The 25,160-nt window shown below is 39.4% G+C and overlaps 3 protein-coding genes and 1 non-coding gene across 7 annotated transcripts; 1 reads left to right on the plus strand and 3 right to left on the minus strand.

The window, feature by feature from the left end:
* Window positions 1–766: 766 nt before the first annotated feature.
* Window positions 767–6,290, plus strand: ninj1 (ninjurin 1). Of its 2 annotated transcripts, none has more exons than XM_044169249.1 (3): window positions 767–1,189; window positions 4,044–4,299; window positions 5,306–6,290. In XM_044169249.1, the coding sequence occupies exons 1-3, from the start codon at window positions 1,133–1,135 to the stop codon at window positions 5,446–5,448; spliced, it is 456 nt and encodes a 151-aa protein (XP_044025184.1). In that variant the 5' UTR covers window positions 767–1,132; the 3' UTR covers window positions 5,449–6,290. The 2 variants fall into 2 exon arrangements, with proteins under 2 accessions (XP_044025184.1, XP_044025192.1); XM_044169257.1 differs by having other exon boundaries at window positions 774–1,189; window positions 4,062–4,299.
* Window positions 6,291–6,295: 5 nt separating this feature from the next.
* On the minus strand, window positions 6,296–11,056 carry card19 (caspase recruitment domain family, member 19). Its single transcript, XM_044169236.1, has 6 exons — window positions 10,973–11,056; window positions 10,330–10,469; window positions 9,295–9,451; window positions 9,067–9,129; window positions 8,786–8,851; window positions 6,296–8,617 (listed from the first exon to the last, which is right to left on the minus strand). The coding sequence occupies exons 1-6, from the start codon at window positions 10,977–10,979 to the stop codon at window positions 8,508–8,510; spliced, it is 543 nt and encodes a 180-aa protein (XP_044025171.1). The 5' UTR covers window positions 10,980–11,056; the 3' UTR covers window positions 6,296–8,507.
* LOC122870322 lies at window positions 7,202–7,329 on the minus strand. Its single transcript, XR_006376529.1, has one exon. It is a non-coding gene; the product is annotated as a U6atac minor spliceosomal RNA (small nuclear RNA).
* A 584-nt stretch (window positions 11,057–11,640) lies between the features above and the next one.
* On the minus strand, window positions 11,641–23,228 carry LOC122864046 (protein bicaudal D homolog 2-like). Of its 3 annotated transcripts, none has more exons than XM_044171092.1 (9): window positions 22,496–22,634; window positions 18,867–18,958; window positions 18,337–18,549; window positions 17,382–17,534; window positions 16,530–16,988; window positions 14,632–15,630; window positions 14,268–14,419; window positions 13,543–13,774; window positions 11,641–12,926 (listed from the first exon to the last, which is right to left on the minus strand). In XM_044171092.1, the coding sequence occupies exons 2-9, from the start codon at window positions 18,933–18,935 to the stop codon at window positions 12,924–12,926; spliced, it is 2,280 nt and encodes a 759-aa protein (XP_044027027.1). In that variant the 5' UTR covers window positions 18,936–18,958; window positions 22,496–22,634; the 3' UTR covers window positions 11,641–12,923. The 3 variants fall into 3 exon arrangements, with proteins under 3 accessions (XP_044027027.1, XP_044027017.1, XP_044027008.1); XM_044171082.1 differs by having other exon boundaries at window positions 18,846–18,958; XM_044171073.1 differs by lacking the exon at window positions 18,867–18,958 and having other exon boundaries at window positions 22,496–23,228.
* Between the last annotated feature and the right edge of the window lie 1,932 nt (window positions 23,229–25,160).

Consider the following 25,160-nt stretch of genomic DNA (forward strand, 5'->3'; position numbering starts at 1 on the left):
TCTTTTTCTCCACAAGGATCTACCTAAAACCTTAAAGCACAGTTTTAAATTGTATGGGGTCACCCTTGAGGAACAAACATGCCCAGATCACTAGGGAAACCGTGGAAATAATAGGAACCAGTTGGTGGGTGCGGTTCTGGCCATCCTATTCACCGGGTCTCATTTTCTGGTGACACATGACCACATGTGTTTCTTTGAGAAAGACTTTTCAGTGACCATGCTGCCGATGCTCGCTTTCTCCGCTTTTTCTTTGCTTAAAATACATATAATCTTATCGGACATGACTTGCTGGAGAAAACCAATGATAGTTTTAGTGACATGCGTATAGTAGGCTACCATTACCAGGCATACCGCTTTCTTTCTGAAGTCTCATGTATGATACAGTAATAAAATGAACTCTTGTGGTATGACTGCTTTAGCCCTGAAGCACTCCAAGGGCCCTAGACCCCCAGGGGTCCAGAAGGACTCAGGCTGTATATGCGCCAAGTAATTTACGGTAATTTATTTATAACATTTCAGTTTTTGCAATATGCATACCAAAGCACAATCAAAAACTGAAATGGTATAGGCCCTAATGTGGTCTTGTAGAAGGCTCTGTGGGAAAATGTTAGTTTTAATGCCTTTAATATTTCAGTAGACATTATGTTTACGTGGTGCATATCCTTAAACTCATTCAAATTAGGGCATGCTTTATTGCATCTACCTTTTCCAAAGAGTTGAGCCTCCAGCGTGCAATACCGCATTCATCCGCAGGGCGGCAGTGAAGAGTCGTGTTTGCCAGTACAGTCTGTCGACGAGTCGCTATGTCTCCAGTCCAAACGACAGCACTGCTTGGCTCATATACTTTACATTCGGATTTCAGTTCAAGTGTGGGAAATAACCCCATTAGTGGTGTCGTTACTGAGCAGCCTGCCCTGCTCTCACTTCTGCTAACAGGCAACACCTTACTGAAGACAGCCGCCCTCATGTTGGAGGGGCGGTAGTCTGCACCTATTCAGCCCTCTTATCGTCACAGCAGCCTTTTATAAACAGTCTGTACCCGAGCCCGCCGGCTGGACCACCGACTTTCTTTGAAGCCTATAGTCACTATATATGACCAACATACTCGGGATTGAAAGCGGTTATTAACAAGATGGCTACGGAAAACTTGGAAATGAACGGAAATGCTGACCGAAACGGCGAGGCTGAGGTAAGACAGCGGTGCCTGTGACAAAGGACAGCATATAACTAGCTTCTTGTACAGTAATGTTAAACCACCACCAGACACATTTCCCAGGGCTGCCATCTCTCGCATCCATTCAGTTGTTTGATGTTTGCTAACTGAGCAAGTGTCGAGTATCTTGGATTCATGAAGTTAATGTGATCGTGTTAGCGACAGCAGCTGAGCTTTGGATTGAACTTCAGCGCTAATTAAAACGTTTCACTAAGTGTTGGGTTGCGATGGGTTTCCTGCTGTGCCTCTGCTGTTATCTACAAAGGCTCGGTTTACACATAATGAGAGACGATACAGAGGACCATGTGGGTGTACAAGCATTGCTCTGTGAAGGAATCCAGGTGGATCAGCTCAGCCAGTGACCCAGATCAGGCGTAAGATTTGACCAAGTGGGTTAAAACTGTGTTTGTGTTGCAACGTGGTCACATTCAGGAGCTTAAATCGCCTCTCTTCAGCAATCTGTATTGTATCAACCTGTCCAAGTGTCTTGTGTTGTTTCCCCAGAAGACCCGGTATTTTATATAGCTAATGGTAACAATGCATAACAAGTCATGTATGAACGTGGTATAATATAAGTACATACTTGAGTACATTTTGTGTTACTTTTATCAAAACTTTGAAAGGGAAACCTCTACATTAAAAAGCAAAAAAAACCTTGTGTCACTGGGCATTAACTGCTGGTTAACTTGTGTGCAATAAAGCTTCAGTGAGCTACAATGCTGCTGCAGTCAGAAATGTTGTAATGTCGGTTATGCGAGATTAGTGCATCTATATATATATATATGTATGTATAGTACACGTGTGTGCATGTAATTGCATCTGTTTAGGTTTTTCCAGTATGATTGGGGTAAAATAATGGTGTGGGTCCTTGGTTACAGGGAATAACCAAGTCAGTGGGCAAACCAGCCGCGGAGAAAGACTTTACCTGGTCAGTAATGATGGTCAGTTTTTGTAGGGTCAGTGTGTTGTACTTGTTATTACTTGATTCATTGATTAGTCAAACCACAGAATGAATCTACAATTATTTAAAGAGTTGATTAATTGTTAAAAAATGCAATTTTATGACATTTTTAACTCCTCTCTCTTTTATGTAATATTAAATTTAATATAATAATATATAATATAATAATATCAAATGGAAATATCTTTGGCATTTTGATTGCTAATTGGACAAAACTAATTATTTGAAGATGTTATCTTGGGCTCTGGGAACTTGAGATTGGCTTTTTTCTTTCTTTTAATAGACTAGATCATTAACAAAAAAATAATAATTGATAATAAAAATAATCATTAGCTGAAGGCCTACTTGTTTCTGAGCTGCCATAGCTTTCAGTGCTAGAAAAAAGGATAATTGGAAAGCTTGTGGTGCGTAGGGAGCTGTCGGTGGGAAGAAGCCAGAGTGAGGGATATAGTGGGCGACAGCTAGTGACCCTCACACTCTTCTGCTGGTCTACCACAAGAGCACCTTTTCCTCCTGTGGCCTGGCAGGTTTTCAGAGGTGGAGAAAGACTAGCGCTGAGCTTAATCCCCCGTATGATGTTGCCAACATGGGCACAAGGGTGGCATTGTTGGATGGACTGCTGAACTTCACTCCACCCAGATGAAACGCTGAGCTCGAAACTAAACTCATATGAAGAGAAATAGGGGTCTCGACAGTGACCCTGGTTTCCTGTGATGTAATGATTATAATGTGGTTTTAAATGAACCGTTCACCACATACTCATTTCACTTGTAAGACAAACATAATTCCTTTCTTTGCTGCTCCACAAAACAGAAGGAAATTGATTCCTTGACACAAGCTCTTCCTGGATAGATAAGTCAGTTCCTCTGACTTTCCACAACACTGCATGTTTCATATTTTGTTTTATTTAGTTAAGAAATAATATTGAATATTTTATAATAATCTATTAATAATGTCTGTGAGCTGCATTCTTATAAGTGCATGCTTTCACATGTGCTATGTATGGTGTATTTTTACTCTTAGTGTAACATGTTCATAAGCGTCTTCACTCACTTTTTCCACTGTATTTGGGTGGAGGCCTTTCTAGTACTCTTGTGTTTCAGATGTGTGATCTGGTCAGCCTGAAAAAAGGATGTGGCTTGTGGCTTGACAAATACATTTCGACCTCTGCACTAATCATGGGTCATGAGATTTCCTGATTGAATTCAGCCACTGATCACTTTCACTTCCATCCATAACTTCCATATCGGACAAAAATATTGTGCTTGCACAAGTCTGGGTTTTTAGATACTCATTTAGATTTTTATTACGTCGGACTGTTGGCTTTGATGAAAAAGTCCATTTGTGGTGACACACGTCTCCAATTTGTAATGCAAAGTGGAAGATTTTAGAGCCTGCCAAACAATCCCCACATAACCAGCTGTATTTCTACATGTATTTCCTAAGAAGGTGAAAACATACTTTCCAGTCAGCAAGTTATATATTTCTATGAAATCCAATATGATGGCAGCAGCAGACTCGCTTTCATTTTCTCCATGTTAGTGTAACTTTTAAAATTCCACGTTTACACAAGGTTCAGGACATGAAAGCGGGTGCTTTTGCAGTGTGAGTGTTACAGTGGTGAAAATGGTGAAATTTCTGTCACAGCAGCACACTGACAGAGAGGGCTCATTAAAGATACCTGGGAGATTACAGCACAGAAACATTAACTGACATATGATGACTATATATTTAATGTTAGTGGCATCTACCATAATAGAGACATTAATAATTAGAGATCAATCTAAAATCCTGTACTGACCTAGCTTGTTCAAGTATCACATTGCTTGCTGTCACTTACGTGTCATTCCGTGTCATAACTGATGTCAGTGTTGTGTTTGCGGTCAGGTCCCGCTGCGAGACCGCTGGCGGAGGCAAGAGGGACCTCTGAACATGAACCATTATGCCAATAAGAAGAGTGCAGCAGAGAGCATGCTGGATGTGGCTCTACTGATGGCTAATGCCTCACAGCTGAAGGCTGTGCTGGAGCAAGGACCAGACTTCACCTTCTATGTGCCCCTTATTACTCTCATTAGCATCTCCCTCATCCTACAAATCGTGGTGGGAGTTCTGCTCATCTTCATAGGTACGTTTGGAGTTTGTTTCGATTTGGCAAACTGTGTTATTGGCCTGTGAGCATTCACAAATGAGATGATTTATAGTAATACTAAAAAATATATAATGTATTTTTTGGTCCTCTACTGCATTTACTCTACTTACTTTGTCCAGACTGGCAAAGACGACTCAACAATATCAACGTTGAGGTTACACAAAGACAACTGTGTGTGACACTGAAGTTACACAGCCAGCCACACACACACACACACACACACACACACACACACACACAATTAAGTATGACAAGTATGACTTTTGGGCCTGCTTTTTTGGGAACACAACTGACAACTGCTTTCAATTTGTACTCAAGTGTTCACAAAAGCAGCTTTTCCATTTTGTTCTCAGTCTTTGTATAAACTTACTGTTGATAAAATTCATGCACACATTTTATTTAGACATTGTCAATTTTTTTCTGCAACTACAAATCTTTTCTACAAATTTACAAACTTGAGAAATGTACAAACTTGAATTTCTCATGCAGAGTTTTTTTTTTTCAAAGGTTTAAAAAAGGTGATTTACACCCACAGGCCAAGAAATCATTTATGCACATCATTTTACAAGCTCAAAATTTTATTTACACTTATTTGAACACCTGTCTGTTGCCTCTGCTGTCAGCTGTTAACAGTTTTAAAGAGCTCTCTTAACTTTCGGGAAAATATATTGTGTCATAGGAGATTTGCCAACAAAGTGGACTTCCCCTCTGTCTAAAAATCTTTTCCTCATTTCAGACCAGCAAGGCATATAATGTCCTAATGGAGGAAGAAGCAAATTATCCACCTGAGGGCAGTGCTGTCAGCTGATGCTGTAAATTTATATCATAGTGCTCAGTCATGATTACTTCACTGCTAAACAGTCTATGTGTCCCTGCTAATCTGACAGGAAACTGTGCTGCTCCCTCCTGGGGTAAGGAGGTCATTCCTACTGACTAAGCAAAGCTCAGTGACATCTTAATCTTTCCATTTCTCTTGCATCAGTTAAGTGGAACCTGAATGATGAACGCATGCACTACAAGCTGAACATCATGGAGAATATCGCCACAGCCTTCGTCTTCATCATAGTCGTGGTCAACGTCTTTATCACAGCCTTTGGTGTCCAGCGGCCCAACCCAAGTGCTTGATCACCCTTTACATGACCCTCCATGCCTGCTGATCAACTTTGTAAAGATGGACCTTCACACTGTTTGTGCAAATGGACAGGATATTTATTTATTCACCAAAGTAAACGGCATGCAGGTGCATTTGCCATTCTGTAATTCAACCTCCCAGGCTTGTCACTTGTTACCCTGAGGATCAGGTGACTCTAACCATATTCACGGTCAGTTTCTATTTCATGTGGCAATTCACCAGTTTGTTAGCTCTTATCGTACTCAGGTTACTCATGCATATAAATGACTGCCTTTACCTATAAAACAAACATATCAGGAGCAACATACTTGTATGCCAGTCACAACCATTGTAAATATTTCCTGAAAAAAAAAGACATTCTACTGTTATTTTGAAGTTTGAAATGTGTCAGTACCTGTCAGTCTAATCCTAATGTATGCCTTCAAAAATGTAATCACTACAGCAAAATCCAAATGAAATTCTTAATAGTAATTGCATCCGAAGCCATCTTGGCCTACTGCTGCTCATGTTGCATTACAGGATAGAACAGCGTTATTATGGGAGTAAACGTTATGTTTACAGTGTTCTAAACCTCAAAAGTGGACTTTACATGCTCTGTTTCTTTAAGTGCTATGCAGTCTAGTGTGTAATGTTTAAACTGATTTACCTGTATATATTAGTTAATACCATAAGTGTGTGTGGATAGAAGTATATAGTGTATATGGTTGTTTTTAGGCTTTTTTATCACTTTCTTTTAAAGGACCAAAAATTGTTAGAGCTTTTACTATATGATCTTGTATTACACACTGTGACTACAATTTTAAATGAATTTTTATAAATAAAACTACAAAAGTGATAAGATGTGTTTATTGTCCTGTTTATTCATGGAAAGTTTTTTTTTTATTGTATAAAGACAAAAGTCTCAATCCCACAAATGATGGCACTTCTAAATTTAAGGCATTTTTTTCACAACACAGTACACGCAGAATGTGAGAAACTGTCAGGCACAACTGGACCTCAATGAGTAGACATTAATTGACAACCATCAGAAATATCAATATTTTCTTTTAGAATAATATTACAAAATTGTTGAGTACAAGGAATAACAACAAAACCATGCAAGTTGCATAAATGTTTTCATAAATGTGTATTGGCTTCTGATATCCTGAAGTTTAAACACCATACCACAGAAAAATACAGTTTAACAAAGCACCATCATAATAGTTACTGTTATGCTCTTTGTTACATTTGAATGAAATTGTTTACAAACAGCCTGAGAAATACCATCCCATTTTATCTGCCTGTCATTTTGGGGTAAATTAATTTAGTGCCAGATTTTGTATTTAAAACTGGCTTATCTGTATTTAAAACTGACTTATTAGAAACTAACTTATCAATATATAGTCGTCAGGAAGGCACGGTAAGAACAAATAAAATTCCACACTATAGGATATAATATGTATGAATAGCTGTGGGTGGAATTTCTAAACATTTAAATGTACTTTTACTTTAACTCCGACAAACTGAGTCTACTACTTCTGTGAGATAGACTGCAGACCAAGCTACGTGCTACAGGCCAACAGGAAAAATAAAAGTCCCCATCCTGCCCGACCCAGCGGAAACAAAGGCATGGGAAGATATCCAGGCATGCGTCCGGTATTCAAGCACATGGTGGAAACAGGAGCCGTGGTTTGAGATAAATAAATAACTGGAGATAGTCAGAGATAGCACGGCATCGTTTAGAGAAAGCAACTATTTAACTAAAGAAAAAAAATATGGTCAGAGATGCCACGAAGTAGGTGGCAGTGCCTTAACCGTATGTGTGTTGATGGCCACAAGGGCCAATTCCATCCTTGTCAAGGGGAGTGCTAACCTTCTCTCCTTTCATACAACACAACAACCTTCACAAAGACCAAACTCTATATATACTGACTTACGGAACTTGGTTTCACTTATGGTGTAATTTCCAGGTTAATAAGTATCACATCTACTAAATACAACTCTTGTATGTTAAAACTGATTGATAGATATTTACGCTTCACCATTACGATTCTTCATTCGACATTTTTATATTTTGGTTTGGTCGTACCTCTACCCATGATGCACTGCGCTGGTAGAGCGGGGCATCATTGGTAGAAGCAATCACGTGATTGTAACGCTCACTATGAATTCGTCTGAAGTAATACCATACGGACACTGCTCCGCATTATTCCCGCCTGTTCACATAGCTAATCTCCTTTTTGTCTAAATGTGAGCAACAGAATTTCGGGAAGCTCTTATTACACCGACAGAAGCCAGACTATGTTTGGTAATGTAGTTCACTCTTGGCCACAAGAGGGTGGTTATGTTCTACAAAGAGCTCGGCCCCATGGACGGTACCGGTTGACAGTAATCTTTGTTTTTAGCTCAGTTGGGGGAGTACATTTAAATGTGTCCTAGTAAGCTTGACATCAGTGGCAACTGAGCAGAAAAGGAAACATAATCATTCATTGCTCAAATAAACATACATGGCTCAGCAGACTGCAAATAAATACATGGAATGCTGTCAGCCAAAATAAAAAGTTGAAAAATAAGTCTGGCCTGAGTCCTGACACCAAAGTGTAAGAAAGCAAATAAAATGCAGGATGTTGCTTTGTGCATTAAAGGATAATTATTGTATGGCTGCAAAATGAACTGATGAATTGGAGGCTATCCTTTTTGTAGTAATGAAATGTAGGCTGTTCCTATATAGTTAAGAATGTACCGCCAAGTGTTAATATTTAGTTATTGTTTGTAAAAGCTTGTTTTATCAGTTTGTAGTTGATTTCACTGTGATCATCCCTCGAGCGTATTCAATCCCTTAACCCACTTAAATAGGTATCAGCACATGAGGAAATAAGAGCAAAGTGCCAAATGTTGCTCTGAATTTGCCCCATCTTTCTCATTTTAGATCACAAGAAAAACAATATATACAACTGTGTACAAAATTAGTATTCAACTCTTGGATATATAAAATATATTGTGCTGTTCTTTGGTACAAGTAGCATTCATAAGAGCAGTGCTGCTGAAGCACCTGGTGTGAGGGAGTCACCCCTTACTTCAAGAGGCTTTCTTCAGTGTACCATATAAGAACCTCCTGAGCTTTTCTTTTCAAACCCAGTGCAGCCATCCCGAGGGCCCGGCTACCTCCCGTCACTTTAGCCTCTGCAGAACAAAGGCACCTTCTTAGTAACACTGAATTAGCAGCATTAAGTGGAATTATATCTTCAAAAGCATGCATGCACTAAAGTTGATATATATGTTAGCTAGGCAATAATACCGACAATATCTGATTCTGTCAGGTGGACGTTGAAAAACTGGAAAGCTACATACCACTGTAGTAATAGAGTAAAGCCATTCCCACTGCGACGCTGAAACAGCCCAGAAAGAAGACGGGACCTGGAAAGAGGTAAACACGTCACAGCGTAAATGTAATTAATTAAAAAAGTGTGACTGACTATTCCTTATTTAGTGATTCTTGAAGGTCATCACTAAATCACCTACTTATTCTTTTATGGTTTTGCTGCCTAAAATTTAAGAATAGCAGTTTAATAATTTTTTAAACACTGACATTGCATGCAACATTGACATACATTCTTTTACATTAATCTTACCTCTTTCGTTCAGAACATATCTCTGATGGTAGACACGTGGATATTTGAGAGGATCTAAGGAATCTGGAGGCCGGACAGGACAGATACATTTTAGTGTGCGGAATAAAATGTAGAATATACTAGAATGCACAACTAAATATGTATAATCCGTGATGTAATATCCAAATAATTAATAAATATCTCACTGGGATCACACATGATATAGAGAAGCAGGTTTTGGGGACTAACCTCTGAGGCGGAGCCGTGTGGGCAAGCTGTAGTACACCTCCTCTACATGCAGGTGAAGAGCTCTGTAAAACTCCCTGCATGCTTCCTCTCCTTTCCCCTGCAGGTGTGTCAGGAGCTCACCCAGTCGAACACTTGTGGGCACATCCAAGTTTCGGAACTGGAAAACAATAACAACAGTTCTAATGGGATATTTTTGATCCCCAAACGGAAATGTTCTTTCCGGGGGGCTTGCCCACACAGCTTGCCCCAGACCAGAATTAAGCATCTCCACTGGAATTATTTTTGTAGGAATTATTTCATGTATTCATACTAAAGTGTTGTTTCATCGTGTTTTCATATTGTCATATAATTTTTACATCTAAGACGTCATTCCCTTGATGCAGCTTTTTAACTACAGCCTCTCTTGCGGACCAGGAGACCCATGGAGCTGAATGTACCATGCCTATCAGGTGTTTGAGAAGAAATCATTTTACATGCAGTGATATAACATAAATACATTTACTCAAGTAATATAAGTGAGTGCAATTTTAAATATGCTTGTTGATGTACAATTTTAAAGTATTTGTACTTTCCTTGAGTATTTTTTATTTTATGCTGTTTCATTCTTTCACACCAATTTCAGGGCGAATAATGCATTTCTTACACCATTACATTGATCTCACAGCTAAAGTTAGTAATTACTTTTCAGATTAAGTTTTTAATAATGTTGATAATAGAAATCCTAGGGTGAGTTTATAAAATATGATGCATTATAGATTATACACATATACAGCTACAGCATTAAATGCTGCTTACAAATTAACACACCAGTAATATATGATAATATAATATCGACTGGGGTCATTCTGCTGCATGATGAATACTTTTACTTTTTATACTTAAGAACATTTTGCAAGTACAACTTTGCAGTAGATTGTGAGTGCAGAGCTTTTACTTAAAACGGAGTATTTTTACACTGTGGTATTACTTTTTCTCCATCTCTTCCACCACTGCCTGCATGCGACCAAGACAAGTACTTTGTGCATGAGGACTTACTTTGGTGGCCTCCTTGTCAGTGAGGATCTGCGGGTAGATTCTGTTGAGCTGCAGGATGAGTTTGTCCACCAGCTCCGTGTCCAGTCTCCGGTCAGCTTTGAGGAAGGCGCTGTCCTCTGTCAGCTGCTCATGAAAACTGTCTGTCCATTTTAACAGAGAGAAGTTTTAAAAAAATAACACAGTATATCAGCAAGACACTTCCATACACTGTCTGATAATAGGCTAGCGTTGTCATTGGAAAGAGGCGTCAGTTTGCAGTAGCATATGCATACAGGCTACTGAACGGAAATTTAACATTATCTCCGGTCTTTCCTCGTAACTTATGTAACTGTGACAGGCGAGTATGAGGGCATCGGGAATGGTGCAAAAAAACACTTGCTATTTAACTAACTTGTATGTTGACAGCGAATTGAAAAGTAAGGCTCTTTCTCCTGTCAAACGTGTTAAGAAACTTTTCAGAAAGCTCAACAGGACTTGGAATGAGACGTTGCATTGTCATTGGCAAAGCGAGGCAACTTTTCAGGTCGTTAGTGCCGTGGTAATGTTCGTGATTCGGACCTAATGGGAAGACATTAAAGAAACTAAACAGAAGGCTAACTACATGGTAAAATAAACGGTATTTTTGGTTAAAGAAAACACGAACCTCCCATTGTGGAGTCCCCTCTGTCCTTTGTTTGGACACGCCCTCTGACGTCACCTCCCTAGCAGGGAGTGACTTACGTCAACGTCTTCAAAAAGGAAAAAAAAACTCCTTTTCACCGGAAATAGAAATTAATGTAGCAAAGGCTAAACTGGGCAATTTATTTTAATATTGACCCTTATACAGAATTTCTTTTCAATTAATCTGTGCATTCTGTTGTAACTAGGGGTAAAGACATTATTACTAAATTTTAATGTAACAATAAATGTGTTTTATTGTAAATCTCAGAATTTAAATGGGTAAATTTCACATACATAAAATGGATTTTTAAAGAATTTGATCTATCATGTGTCCTTTTAAACAACAAAGTGTATATACATTACTGTAACAGCTGTTTGAGAGTCCCTTGAACAACTATTTCTTTTTTACTTGTTTATTTTTGTATGCATAATAATGCACCTTGTATTTAGCTGCTGAATGGATCTGTATGTTTCAGGAAAAAAGTCAGTACCCATCTTACAGAACTATTGTACTCAAGTAATATAGGAGAAGTTCATATTTCTCAAACATTTTTATAATTTCTCAACAGTGAAAGAATAAAGCTTTATTGTAAAAATGACTGTGAAATTGTAGTTAAATGATGTTTTCTTGAAAAACAACAAAGACCTCAGTATTGTGAAAGTTAGATTTATTTCTTCACCAGCAATAACTGTTAGCATAGAAGTTCAGTCTTATCAATATTCTGACCAGCCACCTCCACTCCACTCCACAGCCTGTAGTTTGAACATTGTCAAATAAATACATTTGCAGTTATAGTAAAAACATATAAAATCAATTAGGACCAAGTATGTGAGCAACAATGTGTAAAATATTTTTACATAGCATAAACATTTAGTTTTTTTTCTTGCCATGTTTGCAAATTGCACTTGTACAAACAAAACACAAAATGGCACCGCAGACTTATTGTTTGCAGACAATGAATTTTAGGACTCAAAAAGGTTTACAAAAAGTTGTTTAAAAACAATTACAATAACTACAATAAAAAAAACTCTCCTTCATGAATAAAGTTTATGAATACTATTAACATCTGACTTTAACTTAGAAATCTTTAAATAAGCTTTGCATTAATATTCTTCCTTAGTCATAACAAGCATACTTGAATTTGTAACAGCAAGGAGGAGCCCAATTATACAAAATCTAGTTAAGACCCTGAATTTGAAGCTCCTTATTTGCAGGATCATATAGTGAAAATAAACAGGAGAAATGGTTATCAAAAATCTTGATAACCTTGAGAGCTTGTTTCTATGGGCTGTCAGAAAGGCACCCATAAATCTAAGGCCAAAAGGAAAACAACTCAGGCAGAAAAGTCTCTTTTGTTTGATTTCAACTAGTGAATTGAAAGTTCTGGTTTTAAAACAATTACCACATAATACCTGGTTTTGTTGCTATGAAATAAATAGGGATAAAAATATGGTGACTTGAAAATGTCGCCAAGAATCTGGCAGATAAACATGCACATCCAGTAAAAACATTGTATAATACTTGAAACAATTAGTATGATTTTAGAAAGAAAGAGGAATCACCTCAGAGCAAATAAGTAAAACAAAAAGTGCTCAGTCAGGGTAACACAGGCAATGAGTAATCAGAAAAACACCCATCTTGATTCCTCCTCTGGTTCAGTAATAATAGCACTGCATAGTGTTGGAAGACTGAGGGACCGCAGTGGGCAGCTGATGCAATGAGTCATTCTTTCTGCAGTTCGACAGAACTGTACATTCTTGTTTTGGCGCTCTATAACAAGGCCCTTGGCAAATACTGTTGGATTTGTTCTTGCATTACCGATGACATGATTTGGACCATGATTAGAGAGTGAAGGAACCAAGAGCACAGGTGATTGCCAACTGTCACAGACAGACTCTGACGGACCTCCTTAAGGACACTTGGCATGATAGATTTACTGCAAATGGAAAGATTAAACAGAAGAAAATCACATTAAATTGATTGTTGACTGACCAGTAAGAGAAAAATAAAGTTCTATTATAAACGAAGATTACATATAGATTTGAAGAACAGTTGTTGGGACTGACATCTAGGTTCATATCAATCAAACGGTATAAAAATGGTATAATAAAACAAAAATAGTAACCTCTTGTGGCCAACTCTACAGAAACTGTTTTGAGGCTAGAATTACTCACAAAACAGCTCACCAGCACACTAACATGTCACAGAACTCAAACATGGATGAAAGCTTGGTACTTTCCATGACAAATTATACCTGCTTATACATATCATAGCGAATATGAGTGGGATGCAGCCTGGACGGAAATGTCACTTGAATTAAAATTAGCATGTAGGTTTCCAGTTTCACGTGGTTCTCAGGCCAAATAATGATAGAAATATCACACGGAAACAAAGACTTATACTCCATGCTTGGGAGATTTGTGCCTTCCTTACAGCAACTGAATAAATTTGGTATATTCATTTTACCACGAAAACAACAACTATTCAAACTCAGATGAATCGCTGATCCTTTCTGGCTCAGAATTGGTTCTGCAGTGCAGCCTCTGACTTACATGATGGTTGGAAGAGGCTCCCTTGCCCTTTGTTTTGCCCTTGCCTCCCACTGCTGTGGCACTGCTGCGGCGCGCCTGCTCATGGTCAAACTCCAAGTCCTCCAGGCGCTGAGTTAACGCCAGTTTCTGCTGGATGGCCATACGTAACAGAGAATTCAGGGTCTTTTTCTCATCCTCAGCAGCAGACAGCTGCCTCTGCATGTCATCCAGCTGAGTCACATACTCATCACACCTGAGAGAAAGAGAGGGGAGAGGTGGAGAAAAGAGCAAGAGAGGGGAAAAGGAAGAAACAAGAGATTAACATTATTTCCAGCAGGTGGAGCAATTTGTCTTTAACTGCTGCTTCTGTCACATGTTTTCTCCATTCCCCAGACAGCATTTTACAGATGGGAGGATGAGGTCTCTGCTAGCTGGCTCGCACACGTATTACATCAGACTGTTCCCACAATGCTTTGTGTCTTTCTCACAAACATATACAGACACTCGCACAAAATACTGTAGAATAAGCAATTACGTTCTTTTTCATTACTAAGAAAATAAGTATACATAAGTATACGTACATACATACATACATATATATGATATACTGTATATGTAGCAGATACAGTGCAATAGATGCATTATGGTGTGAGCCCTGGACCACCTGGCCACCAGGATGCCACATGATGGTTCATTTCATGTTTGTCAGGAATGAAATGTAAACTTGTAATTAAGTATAATCATACCTTGTAGCAAACATGGCTCGAAGAGAGGAGAACGTAGCAGCGTCCTCTTTCAGAGCCTTGAGTTCATTGCGGAGCTTCATTATTGTCTCAGTCACCATGGCCTTCTCACTTTCATACTTACTCTTCAGGTTGGCCAGAGCAACCTCAGCTGTCTAAGGGGAATAAGATCTTATATCATTATTTATTTCTTGCACTTTGGTAAAGTCTAAACTCAGTGGTTATTTTTAGCTGAAGCCAATTATCATGTTCTGTCGTACTTGACAGTTGGAGAAATAATGAATATCCTTCCTCTGAGAAACATACACAGCAGGAATGCATACACACAAGCACACACATATAGACACTATCAGAGTGGTCATCTGACCTGTTTGTTGGCCTTGAGCACAGCTCTGAGAGTGGCGATCTGTTCCCTTTTGGTACTAAGCAGGGACTTCAGTTTGAGGATCTCTTCCATGCAAGCCTCTTTGTCCTTGTCTGCCACTGTGCTCAGTTCCAGATTGGCAAGTCTCTGACGTGACAGCTCTGTGGTGCGGTCCACTGCCTGCTGCAGGTGGCAGATCTGATCCCTGATGATGGCTACGAGGTTATAGATGTTCATGGGTTCTGGCCGGTGCTCTGGGGCTGGGGTAACTGTGGTGCTGCTGGAGTCTGACTTTCCAGGTTCAGTCTCAGTGATCAGCCCATTAGTGAGAAGCACGGAAGACTGGTGCTCCTTCCCTTCTTGCCCCCTTCTTACTATGGCCTTGCCTTCCTTGTAGTAGTCCAGCATGACACGGTTAGGGGTCTCATTGTTGCACATACACACATGGTTGTAAAGATTGGCCAGCTCTTCACTGAAAGCTATGAGCTCATCCTGGGCCACATTAAGGCTGCCAAGTGATTCTCCTGCAGCCTCGCTGACCAGACAGAGCTCCTTCTCTAGACGAGCCACGTCTGCTTTATCTGCTTGGCTAATTTTCTCCAGGGACGCCAACCGTGACCTCAACTCCTGGACGTCGCTCTCCAGCCGCGCTCGCTCGTCTTCGTACTGGGTTTGACACTCCTCGTACTTTGTCTTCAGAGTCTTCAGCTCCTGCCTCAACTCCCCAGCTTCAGACACAGCCACAGTGTATTTACACTGCAGAATCTCAGGTCCGTTGATGTCCAGCTCATAGTAGTCTCCATCATCATGGCTGTCCCTGTCTTTTTCACTGTCAAGTGCAGACTGGCGCTCCTTACTAGCCTGAAGTTTCCTCATTGCACTGAGGTTTTCAGTCAGCCTGTTGACAGTTTCCTTTTGCTCAGACACAGTCCCATAGACCTGTTCCAGGTGCTTCTGGTTCTCCTGGAGAGTGTTGATCAGGGCCGCTTTCTCCCGCTCCACCTAACATAAAAACAAAAGTATTTTCAGTCAGTTGGCCAACTTTACAGCACCTGATCAAAAAACAAAAAACCCCAGCAACAGCTTAATGTAAAAATACATAAGCAGTTGATATGGCCATAGATCAGTAACAGATCAGTATTTACACTGTGAGCAACATGGATTTTTCTATACTCACTTATTGTGGACAGTTAAAGTTCTGACTGTGTCTACTGTATATATCTTGTGCAGCAACATTTTGAACTAACAAATCATATGTTTTTGCTGTTTTGAGATCCAACAATCATTGTAGCCATCTTTCAAATAAAATGTGGGGTCAGTCAATAAATGCTACTTTCCGAACCTTGTGTATTCCCTTTAGATTCACTCAACATTTTGTCGTGAATGAGCATTGTGCATTTAATTAGCTTCTTCTATATTGGTCCAATAAATAGACTACTGAATCACTGGGAACAGAGAATTAAAGAGTGATTTCCACTAATGTCACAATGGAAGAACATGTGAGGCACTGCGGTGAAGCTTAACCAACAGTCTCTTTTGTGTAAATGTCTTACAATATGTCTGTAATGTAAATTGAGATGTAGTTGTATTACAGATAAGTTAAACCTAATAATTTACTTTTGCCACTGTAAGGATTTGTTTAGGCAATGTGGCGACACCTACTCAATCTGCTGAGTGGACAGGGCCAGGTGAATCTACTCAGACAATAACTCAAAGATGTGCCCTATAATAATAATTAATTAGCACAATCTACTATTTCTGTGCACATACTATGTGATATACACATGTATGTTTCAGCACACATCGTGTGTTGAAAACATGGGATCAGGCAATAAATACACTGCAGTAATTCAGAAAGTAATGGTGCTGGATGGTCAAAGAACATCTCATGGACTTCATACCTGTACAAGCTGTTGTTTAAGTTTCTGGATCTCAGAGATGTTGAGCTCACTCAGCAGGTCGTCCACCAGGCTAGGAGCCGGCTTGAAAGCCTCCCCTCTCTTGTTCACAGCAGCTCTGTTGTCACCTTCACCTGTCTTGGCCAAGCCGTTTTCAAAGCCTCTGATGAGATCATCATTGTCAGCCTCGGTAAAGGTAGAGGGATCCTCGTGGAGTTTTAGGTTGTCGATGGAGATATTGAACGAGCTGTTGTACACAGAGCCGCCAATGGTCATATAGTGGGAGAGCTCCTTGCGCAAGGTGGCCTTCTGCTCACGCTCTGTTTTAATCGTTTCTAAGGCCTCCGTCAGCTGTCGCTCTGCAATTTCTCTCAGACGCATGACTTCCTCCAGCTGGCTGTGTAGGCACTGGGAGTCCTCCTCCAGACGGCGGATCTCATGCTTTAGACCTTCAAATTCCACCTTAGCAGATGGTCAAAAATATAAATAAGGCTGTCAATAATTTTACTCAGTTGATTTCTGTCCACTGTAGTTTCTCTATTAGGCCAAAGTGCCTCATATTGTCCAAAATGACCATAAAAATATTGTCCAGTGACCATTAAACAAAACCGTAAATGTAAACTTTAGTTTGAATAATAAAAATTATAGCAAACTGCAAGTGTTGGGAAGGCGACATGTTTTGCCTTGTCACTTTCTTACATGACACAATGACTATGTAGTTATATTAGAAACTAATAATTAGTTTGAGTCATAAAAAGATGATTAAACAGGAAAAATATGACTATTTTCCATGATTTCCACCCAGTTCAAGATGTGTAACAAAGTGAGTATCAAGTTCCATATCCTTTGTCTCACCTGGTTCTGTCTCAGCACAGACACTTGTTTCTGAAGAGAGATGTTCTCCTCCTCCAGCTCGCTGTAGTCCTGCAGCAGACGAGCCTCGCGCACCTTGTACTCTCTGATGTCATCGCGCAGCTGACCGCGCTGCAGATCTGCTAGCTCTGAATTCTGCACACAGGAGGAGAGGGGAAAGAGATGGCATGTTATGGCAGGCTGCATGAGAATATACTCCAGTTAAAATAAATGCTCTCTAACATTGATTGAGTGAAAAATCACCCAGGCAGTGCACACTACATCTCTGCAAGTGTCGGGTAACTGTGAGTGAAATGAGGATCAGTGTGTCAGCATGTTTCACATACCACAGGGGCAAGACTTTGGCAGGCGAATGTAATGACGGAAGGAGGACATGGTCCACTTACCGATCCATGCTATAGAGAGAGCCCTGGTGGAGGACATCCTTTGTGTCACTCACAGTGGACCATTACATCATCTTTCCTGCTGGTTTCACTGCAGTCCTGCTATCTGACCCTCCCCCACTACAAGCACAAACTTCAACTCCCTGACAAGCAGTGGTGGTCTGGTCTCCACGTAAACTTCCATTAGCTTCACTAAACTTCTGTTTCATCGTATTTTGATTGTAAATGACTACATTATTGGACAGAGGCATAAAATGAGCCTTTCAAACACAAAAGTACTTTGATTCAAAGTTACTGGCTCTGTGAGATAAACTAATCCAGATTTTAGCACTAACAAAAACATTTCATTTAGGGAAAACATTTAAAGGTTCCACAGCTTTACCACATAAAAACACAAAACACACCACAGATGGTGGATCTGTGTGTCAACAATGTCCAGAGAGCAATTTCAGTACACAAAAGAAGATTATGTATTAGGACCAGTGTGATTGAAATAAGATTATATTCAAATGAACATTTCATAATGTTTGAAATGTGGATAATTAAACGCTCACCTCTCTCATCTCCAGGGCAATGGACGACAGCCGTTCGTTTTCAGCTTGTACACTGGTGAGGGAGGCTTTGGCCTGTCGGAGCTCATTCTGCAACTCTAGGACCTTCTCCTGGTAGAGAGCCTCCTTACTGGCAGACTCCAGGATCAGTGACTCTTCCCTGCTTTCCCCATCTGCTGCCACCTTCTTGTGGGCTGAGTAAGCTTGTCCAAAGGCCTGGGGATAGACAGAAAGAATAAACATCAGGGCAAAGTAATTTGATCGAGGATAACCACTGACGACAGATAAGTGTTCTCTTACCCAAACAGTGTTTATTCAAAAATACCAGGGGCCTGTCATTCACTGCATTTGTTACTGGCTGTTTGTTCGCCTCTTGTGTTACAAAAGACCATTCACAAGTGCTGTGTCACTCAGCTGCTAGGTTCTGGTGTTATTTCATGATATTCATATTACACACTAACAGAGCATGGAAAGAGATTATTGCAAGCACTGATTACATTTGAACTCCATACATTTGAATTTGTCATGCTCACATGACAAGCCGGAGCCAAGTGGAGGCTGCTGTCTTCCGATCCACATTCAGGGAACAAAAAAACTCTCATTCAGTTTGGTCTGTCTTGGAAATCTGAGTTGAGACAACCAAATTTTAAATGACAGTTAACAGTTGAAAATATCCATATTGAATAAACTTTAATAAAAAAAGTTGTGCCACAGACATGTATGCGTGTTTTGCCAATGACTGTCCTTTTCTGCATACTATAATTCAATTACAATCACTGTTACAAGCCCATGTCAATTAAAATCAAACCTTGCAAATATTTTCATACTACAGCACTCAGTCACAAGCTATGCATTCAATTGCCAATTCAAATCTTTGCAAACCCTTCCCTTAAATACCTTATATCCAAACTTTACCTAAATTTACCATATAATTTAGGGAGCTTGTTTCGAGTTGTACACAGCCTGGGAGTGAGCACTCCCTTACATCTCAGTTCAGGGCAAAAAAACCTGATGTGCATCCAACAGAACTGATCACAACCCAGTAATATTTATCTATCAAAATAAAACTTCATGTACTAAACTTAAAGACAAAAAGTAAGTCAATTTTAATCTTACTAAACCTAATCACATATTGTGATCATCAGTGATACTGTTTTGCAACTAATCTGAAAAGCTGCTGCATTTTTGGCATATTCAGTCACTTTGAAGCACAATAATCTCAACAAAACTCCACAAGATGCCAAAGGAACTGATGACACAAACACATCCACTCTCAGGTCCAATAAAGGCCTTTCCATAGCAGAGAGGTGGGCAAGGCAGGGTCTAACATATTAACATAGGACAAACAGGTTGATGTCAGACTCCCACAGTCAACTGACTTAAAGGCTCATAGACATCCAGCCAACAAGCACTGAGCTAAACTGATGATGTTACTAACAACTACTGTCCAAGAAAGTCCTGAAACCCACCACAGAGCTGTAGCTCTCCTTCCCACCAGCATCTAACCACATCTTTTCTTCCTCAACAGTTTTCAGTGAAACAAACTGATATGTGTAACAAGCAGTGGTCAGTCATGATGTGATCTGTGAACTAAAGCACAGTGGGTGCTCATGAATAAATCATTTTCCCTTATCAACCTCAGTGACATACTCCACTAAAGAGAGAAGAAGCAACAGTCAGAAACATGGGATACCAAGAGAATGTCTACAACAGTGAGTCACTTAGTGACTGGACTGTGATCAACGCCACAAATAACGTAATGTGGACAAAAATCACCATCAACATACAAGTGAGAATAAGTCATCAAAAGATCCAGACACTCATCCAGTGAGGACACAAGGGAGTTCCTCATCTTGACTGGACATGTCATTTATTAATTGAAAATAGTTGAAAATAGCAATAGTAGTCGTTTGACTAATGAATGCAAAAAAAAAATGTATCTGCAACAATTTTAATAATCAATTAATAGTTTCATAATAGTCGCTACCACGGCGACCTGTCAATCAGGATAGAGGCGATGCGTATCCACTGCACTGTGCACATTTAACTAGTTGTGAACTTGTTTTTGGGTGCTGTCTGTGTTTTCGTCTATGAACTTGGACTCTTACACAGTGTGTTTTCAGTTCATTAAAGTTAAAGGTCCAGTGTGTAGGATTTAGTGGCATTTAGCGCTGAAATTGCAGTTTGCAACTATTTGAATACCCCTCGCCTCATCCTCCCCTTCCAAGCGCGTAGAAGAAACTATAGTGGCAACAAAACTTGCGAAAAACGTGAATAACCCTATCTAGAGCCAGTGTTTGGTTTGTCTGTTCTGGGCTACTGTAGAAATATGGTGGTGTAACATGGCAACCTCTGTGGAAGGGGACCCGCTCCCTCTGTAGATAAAGATGGCTTAATCTAAGGTAACGAATACATTCTTAATTTCAGGTGATTATACACTAATGAAAACATAAATATTATATTCCATTTCTGCCAATATTACCTTCTAAATGTTACACACTGGACCTTTAATTGTAACATTTTGGTCGCCCATAAATGTTCAGCGTTCGGTGGTACTAAAAGACACAAGAAATCGGCTGTTCATTTTTCCTGGTAAGTACATTTTGTTTTAAGCCTGTTTTTCACTAGCCAAAATTAGCATCCTAATTAATATCACAGCATGAATTGCGAATGCACCTTGCTAACTAAGCTAGCTGGCTCCACCATTTCGTCCAAATATGGTCACTTCTAGCTCAAAAAGACAACAACAAAAACAAAACAAAGGGGGCGATGGCCAAAATGCCAAACTCGAGGCTTCAAACTCAAAACAGAAGTCCACAAACTAATGGGTGACGTCATGGTAGCTACGTCCACTTCTTTTATACAGTCTATGATTTCCATCCTAATTGGAAATTGGACTCAATATGAATGTAGTAATGTGTAGCAACACTTGTAATTAAACATAGCCTTTTTTACAGCTAAGAAAGAGACTGACACAATATTATGTATTTGGGGCTTTCTGGCTACCAGTCAAACACCACACAATAAAATATCCCAATACACTAAATTATTAAGAGTGGGGGTGGAGGTAGTCAATAACAAGTGGCAACCACAACTGTTGAATGTTGAAGCCAATGTAGAAGTGCCTTAGGATGCAGTTCCTCTAAAGTCTGATAAACTGGCTGCAAGAAAACTGACTAAACTGAACAGAAGGGAAAACCCCAACTTCTCTCTTGAAATACAGTCAGAATTTCCCACAAGTTAGGATCTCAGTAGCTAATGTCGCTTCTTCTTATGTCTGTCATTGTGGGAATTTTAACCACTGGTTTATTAAGAAGATATTAAGGCAAAATGTATAATATTGTATGTTTTGCGCCATGTTTGCTTGACTGACAGGTGTTTTAGCCTCTCGTCATTCAGGGAAACCAGAGGTGAGCACTGTTGTAGATGTGGGTTAGAAATGTCTCTCCAAATAGCCAATTAAGACATCAAGCTAGGAGAGTTAGATTAGAAAGAAAAATACCATGGAGAGATATTATATTTCCCAGGATTCACTTTTGACTGATTTGCAAAACAAGTCTGAAACATGTTTATTTTCTACTACAGTTTGACCCTTCCTGTTCCTTTTAGACTTAATAAACTAACAGCAGGTTGGCCACATAGGCATGTAGATTTGACCGCTGCAGACGTCTGATTTGAAGGCCTCAACCTTACATACCAAGAGCAAGTACGGGCAAGTGACCAAAAAGCAATATCAATTTTTATTCTTCAATGTGAAGAAACCATTATTCTGCTTCGAAAACAGTGAATAGCATTTGGCTAGCACATTATTATCTGTCATAACCTTATGCCAGACTATTCGAGAAACCTTCAGCTAGTCAATTTAAACTTCATGGCACGTTCAAGTTATGTCGGACCACCAAAGGAACCAAGCCCATGATTGACAGCTTACATAACTTATGATGGTTCTGATTATAGACTGTGTTGTTGTGACTGACACGTTCAAGACCGTTGGTAAACAAAATGTTGACCGTTGCTGCACCACAATTATACATTATTACATACCGATACAATTAACGTTACTACCGACAATTTGTATATATACATATATATATATATGTGTGTGTGTGTGTGTGTGTTTGTGTTTTAAGTGTCTGGCTGCGTGGCTATGACCTCGGGTTACCTCCTTCAGCTGATCCAGCTCATGTCGGACCGTCTCGTATTCTGTCTCCAGCTCATCAAATCGCTGCTTGAGCTGCTGTTTCTCCTCCAGCACCGCCAGCCCATACTCAGCCGCCTGGATCTTCTCATGGGTCGTATCACGGAGCTCGCGGGTGAGACGCTCGACCTCGACTCGAAGCCACTGCGGCCCGGCCTCTGTCACCAGCACCGCTTCAGGATATTCCTGCTCCTCCATAGACATCTTGGTGAGCCGCCGACTCACAACTATAATGAGACACAGCCCTGGCTGGCAGGAGCAGCACAGAAAACCACCAAGACCACAAATCACTGCCTTCTTTGTTTGAACCGCATTGTTGGGACTTAAATGCCGTTTAGTTCCCTTTGCCTTTTTCCGCAGCAGACTTTGACGAAGCTCAGCCTAGACGATACTTTTGTCATTCTCGAGGAGTTTCTTCAGCCTCAGCATGAAGCTGACAGAGGAAACTTCAGTTGAGATCATCGATTGGAAAAAGCTACCCCTGAACAACATTCAAACGTGTGTGACTGGGAAGGGAAATGTAGTTTTTAGTGTAATGCCAGTACCCTAACGACAACGTACTTCAACTGCCATCTTGACCTCAAGTACCAGAATGCATTGCGTGGGCTTGGACGGGAGCCGTTAACTTACTGAAATGGTCAATACAGCACTGCCGCCTAGAGACTTCATCATGAAATTACAACTATACCCACAAGATAGACACAAGTATTTAATTTACTAAAGGCACCATTTGTGATCATGGCTGCAAATAAACGATTATTTTCATTATTAATTAGCAGTCTAATATTTTTGGATTAATTGTTTAGTCAATAAAATGTAAAAAAAAAAAAAAAAAAAAAAAAAAAAAAAAAGCCCATCACAAGCTCCCAGAGCCTATTTTCCATTTAAAATGATATACAATGCAGAAAAGCACGCTGGAACCATCAAATATTTTATCATTTAACAACTAACACAATTAATCCACTATCAAAATAGTTGCAGAATCTGTCATTATTTAGTGTCACTAGGCTAGTTAATTAATTCTCAAATTGTTTCAGCTCTATTCGTGATTTAAATGCAAATGTAGCTCCACACTCAGAACCTGCTTTTACTCCCATTTTTTAAAAATACATGGACTGACACTATAAAACTATTTTAAAAAGTTATTCATGTTTTTATTTTTATTTTTTAGTGATTAGTAATGATTAGTCACATCAAATGCCAAACAAAAATGTTGTCAAACTAGTTAATTAAACACATGATTAAACCTATAAGGAATGCTGAAAGGTCTCTTAGGTTTCCCTTTGTCTTTGAGCCTCGACACACTCTGTACCCAAGACAGGCTGTAAAATCATATGAATGTGAAAGCAAAACATTCTTATCTGGGACTTCCCGTCTGTCTGGGGCTGGCCACAATACTTGTCACGGTGGTATAGTTTAAGGATGTTGTCTTCTTGATATTTGATTGTCGTGTTGTTGCTTCACCTGCCAGGAGAATTAGCCTGCAGCTGAACATAAATGGTAGGTACACCTGTGTTTCAGGGTCTCAGGGTCTTCAATTGTTGTAATGTTAATCCATTCTCTTGTAATATATAAATTACTATATATTCAGTCAGTCTCTCTCTGTCTCTAGCAACAGCCTAGGCCTACTTTGTGTTGATCTGTCTCTACCAAGACATCATGATAATGTTTCTTTTTCAGGAATATGGAAGGCATCTCGTTTTCTGACTTTTACCAACATTGTATGTACATTATAATCTACATTAAACATGGAGGGTGGTGGCACACAATGTTCTAAAGAAATTCACCATTATTTAGGAAATATTTCTAAATTGTGATCTATTCTTCTGAACATTTTCAGACAAATATTACCATTTCTATTCAATCTGCTTTGGTCTGGGATGTGGAACAGCACTCTATAGGCCCTTTCGTTGTAAGTAGATGTACAGTATCATTCAAGCTCTTAAACGGTCATGCAAAACTTTGTAGGGACAATGTACATTTCCAATTATCTAATTTATCAACAAAAACACCTATTTTTGTTAAATTTATAAGTAATGACTCTGTTTAAGAAAGTTTGTGTTGCATTTCCAGCACTTATGCTTCCATCAGTCCCTGCTGTGTTTTTCACTATAGTGTTTGAGGTTGTGGGCATAATTTCTGGTAAGCTGGACTTTGTTTTATAACATCAATATTTAAAAAAAAAAAAAAAAACACATTAGTTATTGCTGTCTCTTTTTTACCAGAAGGTGAAATGCTAAACATGTTATTTTAGATGATCCCCTAATCTTTACATTTTGTTGGACAACAATGAGAGTATTAATGTTCATTTTGTATGTTTCCTGTCAGGCCTGCCTGCCCATACTAGGACATGTAAAGGCCCTCCCTATGACAGAAGAGGTACACACACTTAATACCTGATTTGGTTATGATTTGTACCAGCAATGTATTGTTAACTTACAACAGATTAATAATAACAACAAAATATTTATTCATCACAAATAAATGTGTTCAAATGATTTTTAATTGTTTGTTGATTAATATCTAATAGCCTACACAGGATTCATAACTGATCAATAATGTTATATCATTTTTTTAAATGTGAATATTAATTATCATTAAATAGCAATAATATTGCTGGCAAGACACA

The sequence above is a fragment of the Siniperca chuatsi genome, linkage group LG2 (genome assembly GCF_020085105.1).
Source record: "Siniperca chuatsi isolate FFG_IHB_CAS linkage group LG2, ASM2008510v1, whole genome shotgun sequence".
Classification (NCBI taxonomy): domain Eukaryota; kingdom Metazoa; phylum Chordata; class Actinopteri; order Centrarchiformes; family Sinipercidae; genus Siniperca; species Siniperca chuatsi.